Genomic DNA, 22,405 nt, shown 5'->3' on the forward strand with positions numbered 1-22,405 from the left:
GTCAAGACAGAGTTGGAAAGAATGAGACAACACATGAGTCATGATGGTAAATCCAGTACTGCTCACGAGTTTAAAGGCTGTGAATTGGAAGTGCTATTTTTAATCAAAAATACATCTTCAGGGGTTGGGTTTCCAGCCAGACTGATGATACGATAATGAAATCCCAAGAACTCTTACAAAACTGTCCACGACTGTTTGCTGTGGCTTTGTCCTCCTCCTTCCGTACTGTTTAATCAACTGTGGGATGCCATCTGAAAAGTTTGGTGGCTTTGGAGACCCTCCTCTACTCAAACACAAGCTATAACTTTGGGGTGACCAGGGAACTCAAATATGAAAGATGAAAACACCGGGTATTGAAAAATTGTTGTCTTAAATATGTAACAGTCATGACATTTAGTTAACCAGTTTCTGACTCTGAAGTAATGGGATGAAGATGTAAATTAAAAAAAAAAAAAAAAAGTAGTTTTTGTGACTTTAAGGAAGCTCTTTCAGTGACAGAACAACTACTGTAGCCAATCTTTAGTGAAAAGTGTAGATCTGTTTTTCAAACAGGTCCAGCTGCCAAATGTCCTGGTGGCTTTTTTTGGACTGGGAGTTTCCTTTCTGAAAGATCATGTTGGCTTTCCACGACAGCCTGCTGCAGCCTGATGATACTACTTAGAGGGAAAGTTTTTGGAAAACGCTTGAGGACTGAGACCTGATTGATTCCGTTTCAGGAGAACTTGGGAAGCTGTTGGCTGCCAAAGATCCTATTATGGTGCTCTTCCACCTTCCCTCCACCTCTCATTTTCTTCCAAACTAGCTATCTTCTGGAGCCAGTAGAATATCTCCTTCAACCAACCAACCAACCACTAGCAAGTTACTCCTCTTTCGAAATTCACTATGAAACAAACCATTTCCACTTCTTACTAGAGATGATTACAGTGAAAACAATCCTGCATACTAATAAACAAACTCACATGAAACCCAGTGCCATCTTTTCCCTAAATAGCAACTCTCAGGCAACAAAACGTTTATCCTACCATTATTTAGATTACTGCATTATACCTTCTGACTGCTGAAAATATGCTTACTTTTCACTCCTAACTATGAAAAAAAAAACAAATTCTTTCTCAGTGCACACTCTTCATACGGTAGCCATGCCATTTCAGCAACAGGCACCTTATCTATCCGAAGCCCACTGCAGTCTTTGGTGATGCCTGTACTGAGATTTCCAGCCACAAATCTAACAGGAAGAGAGGACTTACTTCTTACTATCCTCAGATATCTTGGGATCCTATGATATTGTCTTAGATGTGAAAATGTAGAGTCCTGTATTCAGATGGGGCCTTTATCCGGCCACAGATTGAGCGATAATTTTGATAATTATTTTCTGTCACTTGCTGTTTCCAGGAAGGAGAGGTACATGCTCAAAAAAGCAGGAATAAGTATACCCCAAGACAGCAAAATGCTTTTACTTTGCAAAACATGAAAGCAAAAAGATGTCTCAGTGCTGTCCCTTCCTCCCTTCTTGACAAATTCCTCCCACTGTTTCACCTTCGAACCTGTGCCTCACTGAGATTGTACCCTGAGAATCATAGAATCATTAAGGTTGGAAAAGACCTCAAAGAAGGAGCATATTAGCTAACAAACTTGGCCTGTGTGGATATCCAGCCTGAATAATTGGCAAATATATAACTGTCTTAAAGAATGTGCTAGTTTATTAATGACAAAATTCACCGGAATGTGTTTAATATATCAGTTCTTAAGATACTCATATCAAGAAAGGTATCTAAAGATATCCATGAACTATTCAGCAATTCAATTATTTTGCAATTAAATATCTCAATGATTTATGGACCCATCACATTAAGAGGAAAGAGTGGTAGTGAATATGGTTCCTACTTGAATTTGTTTCTTTCTTCACGTTCTATTCGTTGCAACCTTTCCTCTCTCTCTTGACGTCGCCTTTCTCTTTCTGCTGCCAAGGACTCCTGGTGCTGCCGAAAAGATGATGTAAGGAGACCACCCAAAGCTGGCCTGCAGAAAAAGGAGATCAGATTTCTCAATGTCACTTTTATTGATTATACTGGCAAAATGTTAGTAGCAATCATTCAGCAAGTAACATAATCCCAACCAAGAGAATGACATGACACATTTATGTTTCAAACCACTGACTAAGTATCTAATTGCTGAATTGATTTTAGATACTATGATGAGCTTAAGAATCACAGATAGGGTAGGTTTCATATATTGCTAAGTTTATGAAGTACAAATAAAAAAGTACCTGTGAGAATTCTTCAGCATATTTCAAATTGCAATATTGCCGGATTTTTTCTCTCTCTCTCTCTTTTTTTTTTTTTTTTTTTAACTTTTTAATCCTGTTAATGGAAAAACTGAACCCTATAATGGATTTTTGAAATTCAGAAGAAAAAAAAAAAAGCCTGAAATACTTTTCAAGTACTTCCCAAACGTCTTATGCAATGATGTTAAAAACAGGTGTGTCATAAACACCTGAGAGTCCTGTACACAGAAAAACAAAAGTAGAAGAAGATCTTAGAATCTCCCTTCAGCACTGAATGTTCTCTTAAGTAAGGGTTTATTTTTCCTTTACATGTTACCAAATTCTGTTATCATAATTTCCTTGCTGCCTGTGATGCAAAGGCAAAATGAATCGTGTGTAGGAACATGTAAATACAATACACAGGAACAGCACAGCTAGCTATAACAATCATTAAGTGTAATCAAAATAGCTATTAAAAAATCAGATGAAATGGGGCTGGAGGAGAACAGATTACCCATTTTCCTTTCCTTGCCCTAGGCAGGATGTAGTCTCTTCAAACCATTCCTGAAAACCTTTTGTCTGACCTGCCTCAGAAGCTCTTGATGATGAAGATCCACTTCAGTGCTTAACTATTTTTTTTTTTGACGTTTAGCCCATTTTGTTCTTCTGTCCACAGTGAACAAAAAGAACAAGCTGCTTTATGGCTAAGCAGGAATTAGTCCAAAAGGGGACTTTCTTTGCAGTCCTCCTACTATAACTAAGAACTAGATGCTCCACAGTAGGTTACTGTAATGAAGAGGTCTAAGTGTCACCACTAGCAATGCATAAGTTTTTTAAGATGCATGAGAGAAACCAACGAAACACCCAGCCAAAAAGTGGGACTTTTTCATCAGAAATGCAGCCTCTACAGTAGATTTCTCAGATATGAAACTTATTTCTCCTTTGAGATGAAACAGCTCCAAGCAGTAAATGCACTTTTAAAAGCTACATTTATAAATGCTTATAGTTTCGTCTTGACACAGATCATTATTATTATATTTTACTGAAACTACTACTTTGGCTATGAGAGTGGCTCCTCTTACACATCTTTTCCCCAAAGTGGTGGTACTGGTACCACCAACCTTTCACATGGCAAGAGAGTTCCCTCAGAGTAAATGTGTGTGTCTGTCTGTCTCTCAGACAGGAAATATCTATATTATACAGGGTAGCTTTATACAGATGTAAATGTATCCACACTGATTGAATTAGACTGATAAAATCAAAAAGACATAGCTCATGTAGAGCGGTTTCTGTGCATTGTTGTAACATGAGTTTTGCTATGAAAGGATTAATGAAAGAAATAGTTATTGCCTTTTTTTTTTTTTTTTTAAGAGACTGAACCCTGCATAAAGGATGTGTCTCAAACCAGCAATGGAAATCTGAATAAATTTTCATTATTATTGAAGACTCAGACTCTTTCCCTTTTTTATTTACATTCCCATGAGTGCATAACGTAGGCATTTTGTGTAATGTCACCAGTTCACCAGTGAAAATAGGTGTAGGAGAAAACAAAAATATTAATGCAAAACGATCTTCGGAGTGTCTACGTCTGTGTAAGCAGCAATGTCACAGAACATTGCCATTTCAGCCCTACTGGAAGCAAGGCAGTATGAATATAATTTCAATAAATTCAATAAATTGAATTTCAATATGTTATATCCCACCCGCATAAACATTACATAAGATGGTATAAAACTTGATATTCTGTAAGCCTCCTTTCTGGCACTCCTCCAGAGCTACAGTATCAATGCTGGATCACACTCAAAACCATAAAAATCTCCAATATTCCTCTGCACTAAGAAAAAGGGGGGGGGGGGGAAAAACCCAACCCCTGACAGTCAAGTATGTGTGGTGAATTTTTTCCTTAAGCATACTTTAAATTGACTTTAACTTTTGACCTTTTAATACATGCTGCAAGAGAAAACTCTCAGCAGTAAGAGTGGCACCACTGTACTAAGGTTAAAAAATCAGAGATCCATCCCTGTGGTAGTGTGAACAACCATAGCAATCATCAGAAAATGTGCTAGGATGTGGAAAATGGGACAGTGTCTCCACTTGAAACCATTTGGAAATAAACTGGAAGAGATGGTGAAAAGAGGGTTCCTACCAAGTCTATGCTCTTATCTGTTCCATGTATTTAACTTGCTGTCCCATCCCATTTAGCTTCATTAAGTCTGCAATTTCCATTTAGAGTCAAAGGAAGTTTTGACTTGATAAAACCTGAAGGAAAATTTAAGGAAAGGATGGAGTGATGCTGAGAGACTCACGGTGTGATTGTAGTCTGCACGACGTCTAGCAGGTTGGAAACCCTGAGCTCTGACTAAGCTCTTTGGGGCTCTACAGTGAATACAAATTCTTATCTAAGGGATTACAGGGAAATTGTAGGGAGATGTGCAGCTCAGTTGTGCATATGGGATTCTAACCTGACCCTAGTAGTAAAATGTCTCCACATGCCAAAACACCTTGTCTGGATGTTTGATCTAGAGCAGTTTGGCTAGCACTGTTCACTTGGTTAACATTTGCAGATGTATGAACAGCAGCTTCGCAATCTAAATAAAAGATCCACAAGCATATAGTCAGAAAAAAAAAATCTAAGAAACTGCTGAACATCCATATGCCCTATTAGTTTGCCACCTCTTGGAAACTAATCAAATCAATAGTAACTAGCCAAAACTTGTTACTTCCCAGTGGTTATTTAAGGACCCCATACTAGAGCTGAGTTGCAAGTTAGACTGTAGTGTACACACACATATTTGAATCAATTCACTTCTCAAATGCAGTCACTTCTGGACTGCCATATTACAATGAATCATTGAATCATTTAGGTTGGAAAAGACCTCTAAGACTGTGAAGTCCAACCCTTAACCTAGCACTGCCAAGTCGACCATTAAACCATGTCACTAAGCTCTACTTTTAGATTTACATCTTCACCTACATTGAAGACCTCCAGGGATGGTGACTCGACCACTTCCCTGGGCAGCCTGCTCCAATACTTCACAACCCTTTCAGTGAAGAGATTTATCCTAATAACCAAACTAAGCCTCCCCTGGCACAACTTATGGACATTTGCTCTTGTCTTATCACTTGGTGTTTGGGAGAACAGACCAATCCCCACCTTCCTATAGCCTCCTTCTATGTAATTGTAGAGAACTTTAAAGAAGGATAGAGCGAGGTGGGGATAGATAGCTCACTCATTTTGTGGCACTGACTTCTTAAAGCACAAATAGTCAGGGTTTGGGTTTCCAGTCACATTTAGAAAGCACCAGGCAATGAAACAGCACTGATAGAGCTGGGTTAGTGCTTGCTTCGTGGTTAGATCCTGCCCAGCCCACTCAACCGGACCCCCTTCCGCTCCTGGAAGACCACACCTCACATCAAATGCTGAGATTTGCCTTATGAAATTTAGTAAGCTCACAGCTTCACTGCTGCTATCAAACACTGTAACCAAATTGGGTATTCAGATGCATCGAACCTCTTTTTAATGTAAACTGCAACTGCAAATGAGCACATTTTAATATTCAATACATTCTATCCTTTTTTTACATGTGCATAAACTAAAACTGGAGAAAACAGGTGTTACTTTCAGGTTGTATACGGGTGTATAACAGCCAGAAGGGAAGGCAAGTGGTAAGATGTACTACTCAAACATTCTAAACAATTTGGAAACAGATTTGTCTATGTCTGGTTGGTCTGTAAAATATATATATATTTTTTGTCTATCTCTGTGGCAATAGTGCTTAAAGTAAATGTTCTCTTTCACTGAACTCATAGTTGAGTTGCAAATGGAGGTGAGATTGGCCAAACCAGCTGGCAGGAATGCTTGGCGAAGCCTTTAGATAATTTTGGTGGTCTGATGCTTTCTAAAGGGTGATGAGACCTCTGGGCCTCAGGAATGCTCAAGTCTTACTGCTTTAGGCTGCATTTTACAAATGGGTAAGTAAGAAAAAGTTTTAAAAAAATGAAAATAAGAATCTGGCACAGAATGAAAGGTGGTAAGAGATTTTAAAAGAAAAGAATATGTGAATGCTCAATGAAAGCATAACACTGATCACTCACAAAACTGGTTTATAGCTAATATATGCCAGCATTTTAATGTTGGTGTCTTATGTTACGGAATGGTAATATCAAACATTTGTACAATTCCAAAAACATAATCCAGAAGGATTCTTGCTCTGACAACTATTTTTTAGTCTTGAAGAGAACACAAGGCTATTAAGAATGGACTGTTAATATAAGAATACCAAGAAAAGCTTTCTTCTGCCTGCTGTTAAAATCAGCAAAAGCTAAACAAGATAAGCTATTACATTCTCATTCCAGAAAGAAAACACACAGCAAGAATATGTCCAAGTCTAGGGATTTGTGATTATAGGCCTGTACCATACCATTATGACCTTGGAAGGAGACAGGAAAGAGCAAAGAAGTAAAATAAAATAAAATAAAATAAAATAAAGAGGTGACAAAAATATACACAGGGCTGAGGATACAAAATAAAAACATTGTCTGCAGGCCAAAACACTTGTGAAGAAAAATTCAGCTCACCTGACCTACTGCATTTGACACAATGAAATAGTAATCACGATAATAAAAAGCTCTGTGAGACAAGATATCTAACAGTTTTCTGACAATATGTTGCAAGAGTGAATAAGGGACCTGAATTATTATAATCTTTTTGAAAAACAAAGAAAGTATGTCTGTCTTATTCTAAGCCACTTTGTAACAGGAATTTTTCATTTATCAGCTTTAAATGTTCTTCATTATATTTGGAAAGATCTTCTTTTGTGGCTGCATTTTCCTCTGTTAGTTGAATTTTTAAAATTTGCTAAATGGAAGTGGATATCTATAGCAAGAATACAAAATACAAAAGCTTACTTTAGGAGCTAAAATAAAAGAACAGTTGACATATGAGAGGAAATCCCTTTAGGTCATGAAGTTAATATTCAGAACTTTCCTGAGTATAACAAGGGTCAGAATCATTAATAATCTCAATAAGCAAGCATTAATTACTCATTTTTTTCCCAATGTGCTCCTGCTCCAGCAGCCATGGGAAGGTTTCAAAGAGGGAACAACAGTTGGCAGCTTCCAGTCTAAGACAGGCCTCAAGTAACTCTAAATGTCTCTTGGCTTTAACCAAATAAATCCGCTTTCCAGCTTACAAAGAGACAAAAGAGGAGGCAAAGCTGCCAAGAGCCATATTGGTTTTCACAGTTAAAGAAACTCTCCTTGTGTTATGTCTCTCTATACGACACGGCAAATTCAAAACTGTGTTGATATAGGATTTTGCAAACAGACTAAACATTACTTGAGGAATCTTTATGAAACTTCTCTCAAAAATAAACAAAAATTTGAGAGAGAAAACTACTGACTAAGGCTTCCTTTGAGGAAGAAACTTGAGAATGACCAAGAGAAGAACTGATTAACACTGGACTTTAAAATGTCCTGAAAGGCTCCATAAAATGCAGCTATAACAGGGCATAACTGCACAGAGCCATGGCAATGGACCAGGACTTTATAGACACACACTATGTGCAGGCTGACATTTACAGTTTTTAAATTGTGCTTCTGTCTTTGTCTGACACAGAGGCCAACCTGCAGCTTCTGAGCCTTCTTCAAGTCACAAATCACCTGGAAGTGGCTTGCAGAGCCCTCCCTTAGATAGAGGCTAACATCCATGTCCCCTAAATATCAGCATTGCAGGTACCTGCAGGTGACAATGTCCTCCACATGTGCTGTGTGTTCAGTCGGTAATACTTAAATTTTATTCTGAAGCTGCAAACTGTCTCATGCTTTCTGTTTAAACCTATGCTGCTGCCATATGATGAAGCATCCAAAGCTGCAATCAAGAATACTGCTTACGCAGTAGTTCAATGAGCAACCCGGCCAGTGTAAGCCACTGCCGCTTCCCAAATTGTAAATCGTCCAGTAATTCCCAAGGTTGCTTTTCCTAGTAAAATCTCAGCAATAAACTTGAGGCTTTTGCTCTGGGCCACTATTATCAACTACCAAGCTGTCCCCTCCTCATTATGTTATTCAGAGTGAAAGATGGGCTTGGCATTTACCACAAGAAAAAATAGCCACAGCCACTGGTCTGACACAGTAGATGGTAGAAGCAGAAAGAAAAGAAAGCCAAGGAAAGGGGAACTCTTCTTGGGAGAGCAGCAGCTTTGTAGACTGTATAGTGGGCTTAGTTTCATAGGCTTCTTCCTTTTCTTCAGTGCTTAACAGCTGGAATAAGATAACTCCACAGTGCAGTTTAGTTAGTGATAGATGGCTAATCAAAAAAATACAAAAAACAAAAGATGAGACCGTGCCAAGAAACTTCATCCAGCAGCACTTCCCTGGTGAAGTCAGTTACTGGAAACTTTAATTTCAGTAAAAAAAAAAAAAAAGAAAAGAAAAGAAAAAAGTTGCTTAGCATTCTCAAACTTATTTATTTTTTTTTTTTTAGGAGATGCAAATTTGTAAAAGCACCAGATTACCAGAAAATCACTCTTTCAGGCATCTGGAGAGGAAACAACATTCAAAGGAAAAGCATTTACAGACTTTAGCTGAAATTCTTGCTTAGGCTTCCAGTATGGTATTTAATGTATCCTTAAGATCAGTGGAGAAAGCTGACCTACAACCCAGTCATGCTAAGCACAGTACCTGTGTGCACCTGTTGTAGAAATAAATGCTTTAAGGATAAACTGGAAGGTACGTTACCTCTAAAAGACATATTAAGAACATTGAGTCAAACACTCAAAGTTCAAGGTTTATCACAGGAGTAGAAGATAACCTATTGCTGTAGATCATAAAGAAAGTAATACAGAGGGAATTTTAAGGTATGTGAAAAATTTCTTCTTTCTTAAGTCTATTTTCTAATGGTCTGGAAAAATTGGAGAGTGCATTAAACTGGAATAATTTGCTAATGTCCTAACAGGTCCTTACCAAGCTTGGAGATTCGGAGGAACATCAGAGGGACCAGCCAGAAGTGGAGACTAAATTCACACTGACTGGTGAAGAGGATCCAGATTCCAAGCTGAACTTTCTGGCATTTGATCAAACAGATAAAGACAAGAAAATGGGGAATATCAACTCCTGCTCCTAGCACACAATACCCTGAGAACGAGGCTTTTTCAAGCTTGCCTAATTGCACAACTGTGTGGCTACCAAACCCAGTGGGAACTGTCTCCTGGCAAATGCATCAGATGAAACCTACCTTGGCAAACACAGCAGCAGGGAACAAAAGATATTTTTCTGGCAATGGAATGAATCAAAGCTGATGCCCAAGTTAGGCGCTTCTGCCACAGAAGTTAGACTCCTCCAGGGTCTCTTCTAACTATAGCCACAGTCAACAATGCATACGTTTCAACACCAGAAACACAGTCAGAGGAGTTATGAAGCTTTGCAAACAAGGAGTTTGCATCCCAGTTTTTATCCTAAATAGCAGATTTGTAGATTGATGCTGCAAATTTTCAGTTTCAGTGACCATATTAGATTCAGAGTCTGAGAAGGCAATCTTTGGCTAAACAAATATCCTAGATGGGAGCACAAGGCAGCAAAATACAGAAGAGCCTTGCAACAAACACTTTCTTCCTCCAGACAAGAAGGAAACTTGGAGGTACAGAAAAACGTTTTTCTCCCTGGTGTGCTCCAGCAACGTCTGGCTATTCCCCTTTGTTAGCAAAATTTATGAGGCTATGAAATTGAGATTGATACTTTTTTCTTCCTTTGGGAATTGGGGAGAGAGTTAGCCGGTGATTTAAGTCATGAAAACTGGGAGCAGGATATTTATGGAGCAAAGCAGTCTGGCAGTTAGAAATAGGAGGACTGGGTTGTACTCATATGCATTAGAAGCAACTTTCACAAGCAGAGAGATATGAGAGAACCAATAACCCCTTCTTCTTTCTTAATAAAAGGCTGAGCTGAAAGTGCCCTGCAATTTGCCCTCCTTCAGCAGGATTCCCATGGCTGCAATATGCACTTCAGAAACATGGCTCTCCACAGGGGACCCAGAGAAATGGGAGAGAACAGTATTGCAAGAAATTGGCAAAAGGCTGCAGCTGAATTTAGAAACCGAGAAACAGTCAAGTAAGCCTTTTCTTCTACTGTACAATCAAAAATATATACACTATGTGTATTTCAAAGAACAAAATCTAGTTACTTTTGCACTGAATTATACTGCTCTTTTTGATTCCGTACTGATCTTAGCCAAAGAGGGTTTTAAAAGTATGAATGTCAAAATGTCAACCACACTACTTCTTTCCACCTAAGTTGTAGCTCTTGTTAACATAAGCAAAACCCAGCCAAGGTTTTGAAAGGCCTGTCAGGACAACTGAATGGCACATGAATCATTCTGCGGGGCACTGTTCTAAACTCTGCCTCTTCCTTCCTCCTCCTTTTCGAAGGTCAGATAAACAGTACCAGGAATTGCCTCCGAAGCTCTTCCATACATGATGAAAGACAGGGATCTTTCTGCGGAGTCCTTGGATAGCTGCAATCCAAAGCTGAAAGCAGAAAACTCACCTTGGAGCTAACCATAGAGATGCATCTGCTTCTTATCAAGTCTTCCTCTCTCCCCACCTTACCCCCCATCTTTTAACTTTTGTTCGTTTGTTTGTTTGAATCCACACAGATTTTTGCCACCAGGGGGTAGGAAATAGTTTTTACATAATCTAAGGCAAACACCGTTGATAGAAAGCTGTGAAAGCTTTCACGATATTTTCCACTTACTAATTAATGATGAGCATTGCATTATGCACTATACAGCCTACTCTCTGATGAGCAAATGCTACCCCTGGATCTCTACGTGGCTATTTCTGCAACTCCTATGCTTCAGGACAATGAAATAGAAGCAGACTTCAGCCTTTCAAAATGGTCCTGTCGTTAAAGCCTGCTGAACTCTACATCTGGATTGGCAGCACACTCAAAAATAACATAACTTGATGCAAAATGACATCCGAACCTGCTGATTTCATTATTGTTCAAGAAAAAAAAAAAAGGAACTATTCGGCCGGCAACATGCAGCTGTGGCATAGAGGCATTTTTCACACTTCTCAGAGAGTCATAAACAAAATGTGTCAGGCTGTAACACCCCTCAAATATAAGAATGTGGAAAGACTGATGAGATCAACTACCATGAATAGCAAGTTACAAATTTAAACAAGAGATTTTATCAGGTGAGCTGGAAAGTTGTAAATGTAACCTGAAGGAAAGACAGAGATGCAACTCCAGCAACGTGTAAAAGAGATTTGTTGAAGGCAGAGTGTTTGCCAGTTTCAGTGAGAAGCAGAACAAAGTGCAATGGCTGGAAGATGCTGCTAGACAAGATTGCCTCCAAAACATGAAATATTTTCCTAGCAGTGATGATAAATACTAGAATGCTTTCCAGAAGGAGTCACCCACTGTCACTTTAAAACCAATGAAGGTACGGGGTGCCTTCATTTAGCTTCTGTGAGACACATTACAGGTTGGAACAGATGATCACACAGCTCCCCTTTGGCCCGACTATCTATGAATCTGTGAATTTTACAGCTTCATCCTGTGGGGCCAAGGCATTTTGGCTCCAAGCCACCAACGCACTTATGCGCATGCTGAAACGAAAGCTTGCTTCCTTTACTGGATCGGGGCCAGTATGATCAACCTCTTGCAGGACAAGCCCAACTATCTTTAGCCATCTCGGTATTTGACCACATTTGGGTTTCTTTTCTGCAGTAGCAACCAGAAGCTTTACAATGGCAGGGGTGTAGAAAGTTTGACATTCAGAAGCAGCAGGATACCTTTAATTCTTGCTAATCTTGAATCTATTTTGCCAGGGTAAAAGTAGGTAAAAATGCTGCTATGGGGTTTTTTTCTTATGGTTTCACTTGGCAATAATTTAATTCAGATAAGGAAAGACAAATCAAGGCAAGTTATTTGTGGAAGATGAACAAATGAAAAACAACGCCTTTCTCCAGAGATAAACTTAACGCAATTACTCACTTGAAGAAAGGATTAAATCAATACCTCATGGTTAGAAATACATACATGCTGGAAGAGCCTAACTTGAACCATTCTGAATAATAAATTCAAAAGGATGTGAGGCAATAGGCAGGTTCAAACATATATACATACACACAAGCACATATACATGTATTCCTATACATATATATAAATATTCAAAAGTCATTAATAAAATGAAATAGAATATAGACAAAGGATCTTGAAAAAACAGCCCTCAGTTCAAACACAGGGGTGGGAGATTTTTATGAACTAGAGGCCAATTTGGCAACAATTTGAAGCCCATCTGGCCTAATTGGAAATTACATTATTAGTAAATTGGAATCAGAAATTATCCTGACAGCATGTAAAATTAAAAACTTCTACCTTTCCTTCTTAATCTCACCGTGATATCCTTTGAAGCTGTCACTTACTTTCAGCTTGTAACAGTCAGTTACTTTCTGGTGGTCCAAATCTCTTGCCAGAAACATTATCTTTTTCGTATGTCCATAACATTTTCCCATCTTTTTTTTTTTTTTTTCCACAGTACATTACACAACTCAAAACAGTATTTTGATTGTTCAAAATACTTTTTTGTTGTTGTTGTTTTATTTTGCTGGTGGGTTTTAGTTATTTTTTTCTAAGTGAGAGGAGAACCAGTAGGTTAATATGAGTTGCCTTTACTGACAGCAATAAACTTTTTGCCCCAGTGGAATACAGTGATATAGATCATGCATGTCCATCAAGGAACGACAAAATTAAGGCCTAGGGAATTCTGAGCTATGCACATTTATGTTATTCTATACTTGATTTAAGATGATAAAAGTGAAAATAGATCTGCGTGAATTGAATTTAAAACGTAAATAAACAAAATGTGCTTTAATTACCTTTTTGGTACTTAGAACAACATATTTGAGACAACTCTGTCTTATTCATTTGAGTGGAAGAAGAAGAATTGGGGTGAAAAAACATCCAGCCTTTAACAGTAACTGAGTAAATGACTTGACAATGAGTGGGAAATGACCGTGTTGAGCATTTTGTACATTCTCTTTCCAGTATTAGAAAAGATATGGCTATTTCAAATAACCCTTCAGAACAGCTTATACTTATCTCCTTTGTCCTCTATATAATGTAACTGTGATAAAACGGTGGTTAAATTACAAACCTGTCAGATTTGGTCTCTTGAGGCGGTGAGAGAGTTGTCCCATAACGAGAAGTGGGTGTTGTAGGGGCACTCAGACCAGAGTAAGGTCGCGGAGAAGAGTAAGAGTTGCTGCTGTAGCTATTGTATCTGAAGAAGTGAGAAGGAAAGTAGGAGAAAGGGAGAGAGAGAAAGAATCCGTCAGCAAGCAGACATGTAACAGTTGATCCTCTTGTTTAGGGGGTGGCAATGTTACCATACCCCAGACTTTCTCAAATATCCACATTCTGAAAATATTGCTCTAACCCCAGCTTCAAAATATGCAGCCTATCATTTCACTTTAATATAAACCATGTCATGGAAATACTTAATTCAAAGACTGAACTATTGTTATGGAAAATAATGAGAGATCAGAATGGTCCTCTAAACTGACAACTCTGAGCAGAAATACTTAAATTACTGCTTAGTTACTCAAATTTATTAGCTGTTTTGGGAGCTGATACCCTGCCATTAGAAAAGGGACCCAGCAGTCCATGTCAGCAGTAGTATTTCCTAGAGGAATTAAGGCAAACAGCAGCTTTTTTAAGGCACGACCTGAACATGGACATATATGATTTGCGAATGTTTGCTTTATAAATGAAAAGCACCCACATCCTTCCCAATTAAAGCAGGCAGTATTTTCTTCCCCTCCCCCAACATAAGTCATAGCTTGTGTGCCATTTCTTACAATGCCTGTAAAAAATCATCACCATGGTTAAAATGACATGTCTCTGGAAGCATGGCTTTAAGAATTTCTATCAGCCATTCCCTCTATTTAAAACCAAACCAAACCAAACCAAACCAAACCAAACCAAACCAAACAACAACACAAAAATGCTTGACTTCAATGTGAGCTTGCTGATCAAATTGAACAAATTGCTGAATCAAATGAACAAATTGCTTCCAGGGCTCTTGGAATGGCCACCTCCCCAGAGCCCCTTGTACCAGTGCTTTCATCCTGGCTCCTGTACTGAGCAGAAAGGGCAATTGTTGTGTTGCTTTTATGTGCCTTTAAACCACTGTATTTAAACAGCATATCCAGGAGATGTAGAGATTCCTGATTTGGAAAAATCATAACATTTCTTTTCACAAAAGTTACCACTTCCCCTCTTAGAAAGAATCTGATGCACTGTAGGTGAAGTATTTCAAAAGGACAATTCAAAATCAAAATTCAGTTCAGGAAAAAGGGCACCATCATTTTCTTTATCATAATTCCTAATGTAAAATACATCCTCTTTTACCTTATCCTTCCCGGGCTGCTTCTTCTCCCATGCACATCAGCACTAAGTAATTTCTCCTCACTCAGCAATTTTATTTGAAAATACTGGTTGCTTTCCTTCAGCTCCATTTAACACACTCATCTAGCCATGCAAAATTTCAAAGTTTCAAGCTTCATTCCTTAGGGTACAATAGTATTGCTGATTGCCAAGGCCCGTGTTAAAATCAAAATAAATTTCAGTTAGGGGGTTTTATAATGGAAGGGATTATGCTTCCTTTTTGCCACGGTCCAGTTTTACATTTTATAATACAACTTCCAGACACCATGCTGACTGTCCAAGAACTGAGGATTCATTTTGGGGAAAAAAATGCTATCATGCATATTTCTGAGCTACAAAAGGAATTTTGCTGAATGGGAAATAACTGCCTTCATGGCATTCCTGCCCTAGAAGAAAATGAACTAGAAAAGCAGTCCTGGTGGCGGGCTGTGTAGCTGGGCAGGACGTGCCCCCCCAGTGGCACAGACCTAGCACAGGTCTCCTTTCCAGCATCCTCAGCTCACAAAACATCCTGCCTGGGCCCACACTGAGTGAAAAGGCAAAACACAGTTGCTCTGAGAGTACGTTCCTAACACTAACAGGAATCTCTGTTTCAATTCCACTCATCTGATAGCAGACCTTATTATTATGCTTACTTTTCTTCTCCTTTATTGACACAGTGCAGAATCCTTTTTCAGACTAAGGAATTTCAATTAGTCCAATGATAACTCTAATTAAAATGGAGAGAACACACCTTCCTTGGACTCTGGGCTACAAGTTTAAACAAAATTATGCTAGAGGGACTGACCTGCACGTAGCATCCCTCTATACCACATTTAGAGGGAGACAGAGAAGCTGGAATAACATCAAGCAAACCATGCACGTGAGGGTAAGCCTGTGTCCTATTCATGGTGTTCCTCTTTCTATCTTTCCTCCGGTGGTGGCTATTACTTCCAGTTTCCCTTCTTGTTTCATATACTACCACAGACTGCAATAGCCTTGTCCCAGGAGCCTCCACTCTGAAGAAACCCCAGATATTCAGACACCTACCTCTTCTATAAACACATTCCTGCCCAAATTAGGCAAGCTTTGCTCTTCTTTTTCTCCAAATAAACACAATACAATCCTCCCCCACATCACCCCTTTATCCTATGTGATAATGAGAAGCACAAGGAAAAAAATGATGAGGAAAAAAATAACTGCAGGAATACTAAACTTGCAGGAGCAGGAAGTATTTAGAAATTAAGTTACATATCTATCCTCTCTAAAAAAGTATAACCCCAAAGGCAGAAGCAATCAGAGACCAATAAATGAGTGTGAGAGGCCTAAGGGAAAATGCATGTATGCAGGGATATGGAAGCTCAGTGGAATCCTGGTGTTCAGTTTGCAGTTTAGGAAAGATATGTGAACTAAGGTACCTGTCAGTAGATAAGTGGTTTTAAAGCTTTTCATCAAAATGAAAAAGCAACTTAAACACCCAAGTATTAAAAACGAAAGATAAAAAAATAAAAGGAACAAAGGATTCAAAATATTTGTTCAGAAGCAGAAATTCAGAAGGATTGATGGAAAAAGGAAAAAAAAAATATGCTCACAATATATGTGTACATTTTCAGCATTTAATTCAAAGAACACTGACCATTGGGAAAGACAGCTAAAAACTGTTACCTTCTCTTGAAGGTGATTCTCTAACATTGCTTTCAGTGCTACCTTTTGTCATTTTGTTTTATTGGAAACAGGCTGAGACAAAAAACGTTTTAGTGTTTGTTTTTAAAGGGGTAGAATAGAGAAAAAATCAAATTTAAAGTAAAAATTATGAGAAATGTATGAGCAACTGAACATGACCAGATGTTGTGGAAGGAAAACTGAGTGCTATATTCTCTTTATAGGATTTAATCTACCTCTCTTATTACAAGCACAAGTTGAAATTGCACATGGCAGGGATATGCCGTGTAATCTAGCAACAAATTCAGGATTTGGCAGTTCAGTTTTTGAAGCCAGGATTTCATCCCTGAATTCCAAGCACTGATCTGATCTCTCCCAGTTTTACATCAGAAGAGCTCCATTAATTTTCATGAAATCATGCCTACATATTACACTGTTGTAAATGAGAGCAAAATGATGCTCCTTTGTGTGATCTACCAAATCACATTATATATCTACTGCTGCATAGAGGAGGCCAGGATACTTACCAACTATAAACCTTGAAGAGGAGTTAGATGAAATGAAGGCAACAAAGGCAAGGGGAGAATATCAATCAAATCAAAACACAGGCTTACATGACTAAAACTAATACAGTATGTTCTGGAAATAATACAACACAGAGAGCACATTATCACCACTATAAAACTCTTGAAAGGCATCATTCATTTATCTAAAAATTCATATCATCTGTATAAAATCTACCTGTTTTCCCTCATCACCTCTGCTTCCTTTTCTTTCACAGATGCTGGAGACTCTTCAAAGTCATATGAGAAGAGGTGAAAAGGAGTATGTGGTACATAAGGTAATTTCTCTACCGTTGGAGATGCCTTTGGAGTAATGGATGATGATGATGAATTTTGGGAAGAGTTTAGCAAAGCTGCTGCAGGTGAAGATTGTGATGAAAGAACAGAATTGTGATGAGAGACAGATGAATCAGGCACAGAAGAGGAGCTGCTAGAAGAGCTCTTTGCTCTAGAGCAGGGGAGAGGCTTCTCAGCTTGAGAAATGGCACTGGAGATGGCCGAAGAATCACACCACTGTGAAAGGTTTTCCTTCATAGCCTCCTGTGCACCTGGGAACCCACTGCAGGAGGAAAACATTGTGGGAAGGGAAGGGAAAGGGAAAGAGAAAGGGAAAGGGAAAACAGAGGGAAGACAGATCAATGGATCATACCAAGAAAAAGTCTAGGAGAGTCAGGAAAAAAGAAACCTTCCCAATGGTAGACAATCATAATTTTTCTTAGAAGTAAGGAGATGCATCTTTGTATCCTAGTGGGATTCTTCTGGGGGTTGGAAATACTGAGATGTGGAAGCAACTCAGCTTAAAGGAAGGTACTTAGCCCAAAGACTTCATAATAAATTTTCATAAACCTTTTCACAACCACGTCCTGAACAATTTTCAAGTACTTCAAGTTAGGTTGTAAACATTGTCAGAGCAGCACAAAGAAGTCTCAACACACCAGATGATATGTTACACTGAGTATAGATACTTCAAAATACAATCTGCATGACTGCCTCTTGAAGGCCAGGTATCTGATTATCATCCTCCCCAGTGAACCGATATTTTTTTTAACTAAAAGCACAAAACCACTTTATTCACAGATTCACAGATTCACAGATTTCTCTAGGTTGGAAGAGACCTCAAGATCATCGAGTCCAACCTCCGACCTAACACTAAGTACTCCACTAAACCATATCCCTAAGCTCTACATCTAAACGTCTTTTAAAGACCTCCAGGGATGGTGACTCCACCACCTCCCTGGGCAGCCCGTTCCAATGCTTAATAACCCGTTCGGTAAAGAAGTACTTCCTAACATCCAACCTAAAACTCCCCTGTCGCAACTTTAGCCCATTCCCCCTCGTCCTGTCACTAGGCACGTGGGAGAATAGACCAACCCCCACCTCTCTACAGCCTCCTTTCAGGTAACTGTAGAGAGCGATGAGGTCGCCCCTGAGCCTCCTCTTCTCCAGGCTGAACAAGTCCAGCTCCCTCAGCCGCTCCTCGTAAGACTTGTTCTCCAGACCCCTCACCAGCTTGGTCGCCCTTCTCTGGACTCGCTCGAGCACGTCCATGTCCTTCCTGTAGCGAGGGGCCCAAAACTGAACACAGTACTCGAGGTGCGGCCTCACCAGAGCCGAGTACAGGGGCACAATCACTTCCCTCGACCTGCTGGCCACACTGCTTCTTATACAGGCCAGGATGCCGTTGGCCTTCTTGGCCACCTGAGCACACTGCTGGCTCATATTCAGCCGACTATCCACCAATACTCCCAGGTCCTTCTCGGCCAGGCAGCTCTCCAGCCACTCATCTCCCAGCCTGTAGCTCTGCTTGGGGTTGTTGCAGCCCAGGTGCAGGACCCGGCACTTGGCCTTGTTGAACTTCATGCAGTTGACCTCAGCCCATCATCAAAGATGAAAAATACAACAACAAAAAACACAAAAAAACCACACCAAATCAGCATTGTTCTGTCAAAATTAAGGTTTAGAATGATTTTAAAAGCAATGCCTTACCACATCAATTGTCTAGGAACAAAGCCACTAAATTTATCTGAGTGTCAGCATCCCATTCAATCTCAGTGTTAGAGACTTGCAACTGCGTGCAACAGAAAACACATCTGCTTTACTTTGGTGAAGGTAGGTGTTGGTGAGCAACAGAAGCAGCAAAGCAGGTGAAAAGCCATGGGATCTGCACTCCTGGATATCTGTTTTCACTAGCATCTCCAGCATAAACACTGTGCACGGGCTTTGGGCTGGATCACTCAGCAGGCGGAAGACTTCCTTCTTCCGAGACCACCTACATGCATACAAAGCACGGACCTTATCGGAAGAGTATGGGTTTGGAAAAGGCTATGCAACAAAAATGTAATATAGGTTATATATGTTAGGGAATTATGAAATTAATCATCAGGAATATACCAGGTAATTGTCCTCACAACTGAAACACAGTGGGCAATCTGGAAACCTCCATCTATTTCAACAGCTGTGCATGACAGGAATCCCTGAAACTAGGCTATTCCTACCCTTCCTGACAGGATTTAAAACAAATGGCCAGGGTAAAGGTAATTTTTGTTATGCTACAGTGATGGTGAAAGAAAGTATTTAGAAAAGTCATGGGAATATCACCCTGTTACCTCAAAGTGAGGTATCTTAAAACAACAATGCCCTATAAGCACATTACACCCTTTACATGGCTCCTGCGCTCTACATTTTTTCACAGTATTTTAGTATTTTCATGTGATTTACTAATAACTTGTGTCTTAGCTTTGACTTTTAAGAATAGGATTTGAGGAAATTATCACTTAATTTTGAAATTTCAGGCAGCCATTGGCTAGATTTGCAGACTGGAAGATATTAATAACAACAGTACAGTATTTTCTTTGGAATTTGCACATTAAACAGTTTCCTTTCTTCCTTCTGTGCTGTATAGTGTCTGCATGAATGTGGTTTATTTAAAAAAAAAAAAAAGTCCAATCTCATTTGCTGAGTTGCAAAGCCAAACAATTTAACCTAAATCAAATGGCTGTCTGGAAGAAAGAACATATTTTCATTCTTCCAGTTTATTAGGATAAAGTTGCCAGATGCCAAATCCATATATACCTCAGAATAAGTGGAAAATTTTACATGAGAATATTGTTTTGATAGGTGGTTTGTTTATACCCATATATACACAGATGGGCAAGTATGTATAAAATGACATACACTCTTCAGCTTTGCCTCTAAGTAGTTCTTTCCTATTAAAATACAAACAAAATTGATATAAATCATAGGCAGCATTCAAGAAAGTCAATCTTCTTCATATCGGCAGATACTGCTAATAAGGCTATATTGTGAAAATAGGGATGAAAACCTAAGAAACCAAGCAATATCCTAACTCAGCAATGCACAGCAATGTTTCAGCATCACCCTAACTAAAAGATAAACCTAAGCCATGCTTAGAAATTATGCTGTCTGCTAAATCTTTTTATGATTTGTGACTGTTACTCATCTGGTACCAAACTGAGGGAGTGCAAACAGTTCTTAGTGCCTTGAGCCTACACAACTAAACATGTTTCCATTAGCGCACACAGCAACAAAGCTTTTGGATGAGAGAGGACTTCCTTGGGGTGGCTTTAAAAGGACAGATGGGAATGTGAGTGACAAGGTGGATGCTGATGCACACGGGGTGGTGAGTTAATGCCAGAGTGAGGAAAGGTGCGTGGACGCTGAATGCCGATACCTGGCTTTGACCTGTCTACTGGCCTCTTCCTCCCCCTCATCCTCAGTATTGGGCTCTGTGACTGGCTGTTCTTCGTCCTCTTCTTCACACTCCTCCTCCTCTCTGAGGTCACACCAAGGAAAGAGGCATGCAGTAGGATGGAAAGAGAGAAGGTGGAAGAGAAAATGGCATGAGTCCCCAGAAAGAGAAATGCAATGAGGTTAGAAATGGAAAGACAACACTGAGAGGGAGAATTGGGGCACCAGACAGCCACCTAACTTTCTGCAAAGTATGTGTTGGTGTAAGAGTAGCTACCAATACAATAATTTTATCCTCTCTCCCATTTACGTTTTATCTTATTAAAGTCCACAAAGATGTTTTTTTTTTTTTTTTTTCCTTGAGCTTGGCTTTACATTTGCTACCTACACAGGCATTAATGGAAAACATTCATGAAAATACCATTGTTCAACCCATTTGTCATTAAGCCCTATCTGGCTTAAAGGACAGTGCAAACTGTGTTGGCATTGGACAGCTGGCACTGGATGTCATATTTATTAAATTAACACAAATAAAACATTCCGGTTAAGCAGCCAATAGCTCAACTAGAAAATAGAGCAGGGTGAACCATTAAGTTAGAAATAACAGAGACCAAATCAGTTTGGGGCTATTTGCAAACAGAAATATTGCAGTTATTGGATGCCAGTATATGAATTATTTCAGTAAAGAATCATTAGTATAGTTGAAGCAGGCTTTGGTTCAGCAGTCAGTCTTGCAGAGGAGAATTTTAAGTCACGCATAAAGCCTCCATAACCTACAAACCACATAAGTAAAAATAAAACTGTATTAAACAAAATAAAAAGGCTACATTTTCTGCCTCCTCTCCCTCTCATTATACCTATTCCTCCCCAAACCAACAGACTCATAGAAAATTTAGAAAATAATCTCCCTTTGAACTTCTCCTGCATTTGCAATTATTCAGTTCTCTACTTGATTTAACGATGAATACCATTAGGTTATGTTCCATGCAAAATATATAGCATATAAACAGTAATAAAGTTTGTAAGATACTTATATAATTCTTGCATATTCCTGAAAGCTGGTTTTCTTTACTCTAGTTCTAAAGAGATGATTTGTGCATTTTTTCTTTCCATTTAGAATTAGCATGGTTCCATGTCATAAGAACAACGAATATTCACAATGTGAGATCATGAACTCATCATGATAATGCAAAGGGTCAATCCAAATTTTGTTGCATTTGTATGGAGTTAGTCTTACAATAATCTGTAAAATGGCAGCACTTGGAACTTTTTCGAAACACTTCTACAGAAGATGCTTTTAAACATTCCTAAGGTATCGTAGTGACATAACCATGTTAGTTCTGCAGATCAGCTATCTGCTAGTCCTCTCCTCAGACACATACCTCTCCTAAAGATATACCTCTTGACTTTCACACACATATATATCAGCATGAGAAGAGAAGAGAAGAGAAGAGAAGAGAAGAGAAGAGAAGAGAAGAGAAGAGAAGAGAAGAGAAGAGAAGAGAAGAGAAGAGAAGAGAAGAGAAGAGAAGAGAAGAGAAGAGAAGAGAAGAGAAGAGAAGAGAAGAGAAGAGAAGAGAAGAGAAGAGAGAAAAAAAGAGAAAAAAAAGAAAAAAGGAGAGTGCTCATATCATCCCTTCTCCTTACTAGTGAGGAGATCAATACTGGCTTTGCTATTATCACCTGTGAAGGGCAAACATCTGCATCTGCCAGCTCTAGAGCAACCACATTTGGAAAATAAATCATGAAGCTCTGCAGGATCACAGTTTTGTGATAAGAG

General features: G+C 39.1%; 1 protein-coding gene across 9 annotated transcripts in view; it reads right to left on the reverse strand.

Annotated features, from left to right (window-relative positions):
- The window catches only part of FHOD3 (formin homology 2 domain containing 3), a 410,386-nt gene that overhangs the window by 79,399 nt on the left and 308,582 nt on the right, over positions 1 to 22,405 (reverse strand). For 6 of the 9 annotated variants that reach the window (XM_083826789.1, XM_083826793.1, XM_083826785.1 and 3 more), the window contains 4 exons: positions 20,609 to 20,710; positions 17,096 to 17,476; positions 13,422 to 13,547; positions 1,885 to 2,019 (listed from right to left, as the gene is read on the reverse strand). In XM_083826789.1, the coding sequence (XP_083682915.1) occupies positions 1,885 to 2,019; positions 13,422 to 13,547; positions 17,096 to 17,476; positions 20,609 to 20,710 (744 nt within the window). The remainder of the gene's footprint in view (positions 1 to 1,884; positions 2,020 to 13,421; positions 13,548 to 17,095; positions 17,477 to 20,608; positions 20,711 to 22,405) is intronic. The other 3 variants (XM_083826791.1, XM_083826792.1, XM_083826790.1) reach the window with 2 other exon arrangements.

This window comes from Anser anser, assembly GCF_964211835.1.
Source record: "Anser anser genome assembly, chromosome: 2".
Lineage (NCBI taxonomy): Eukaryota > Metazoa > Chordata > Aves > Anseriformes > Anatidae > Anser > Anser anser.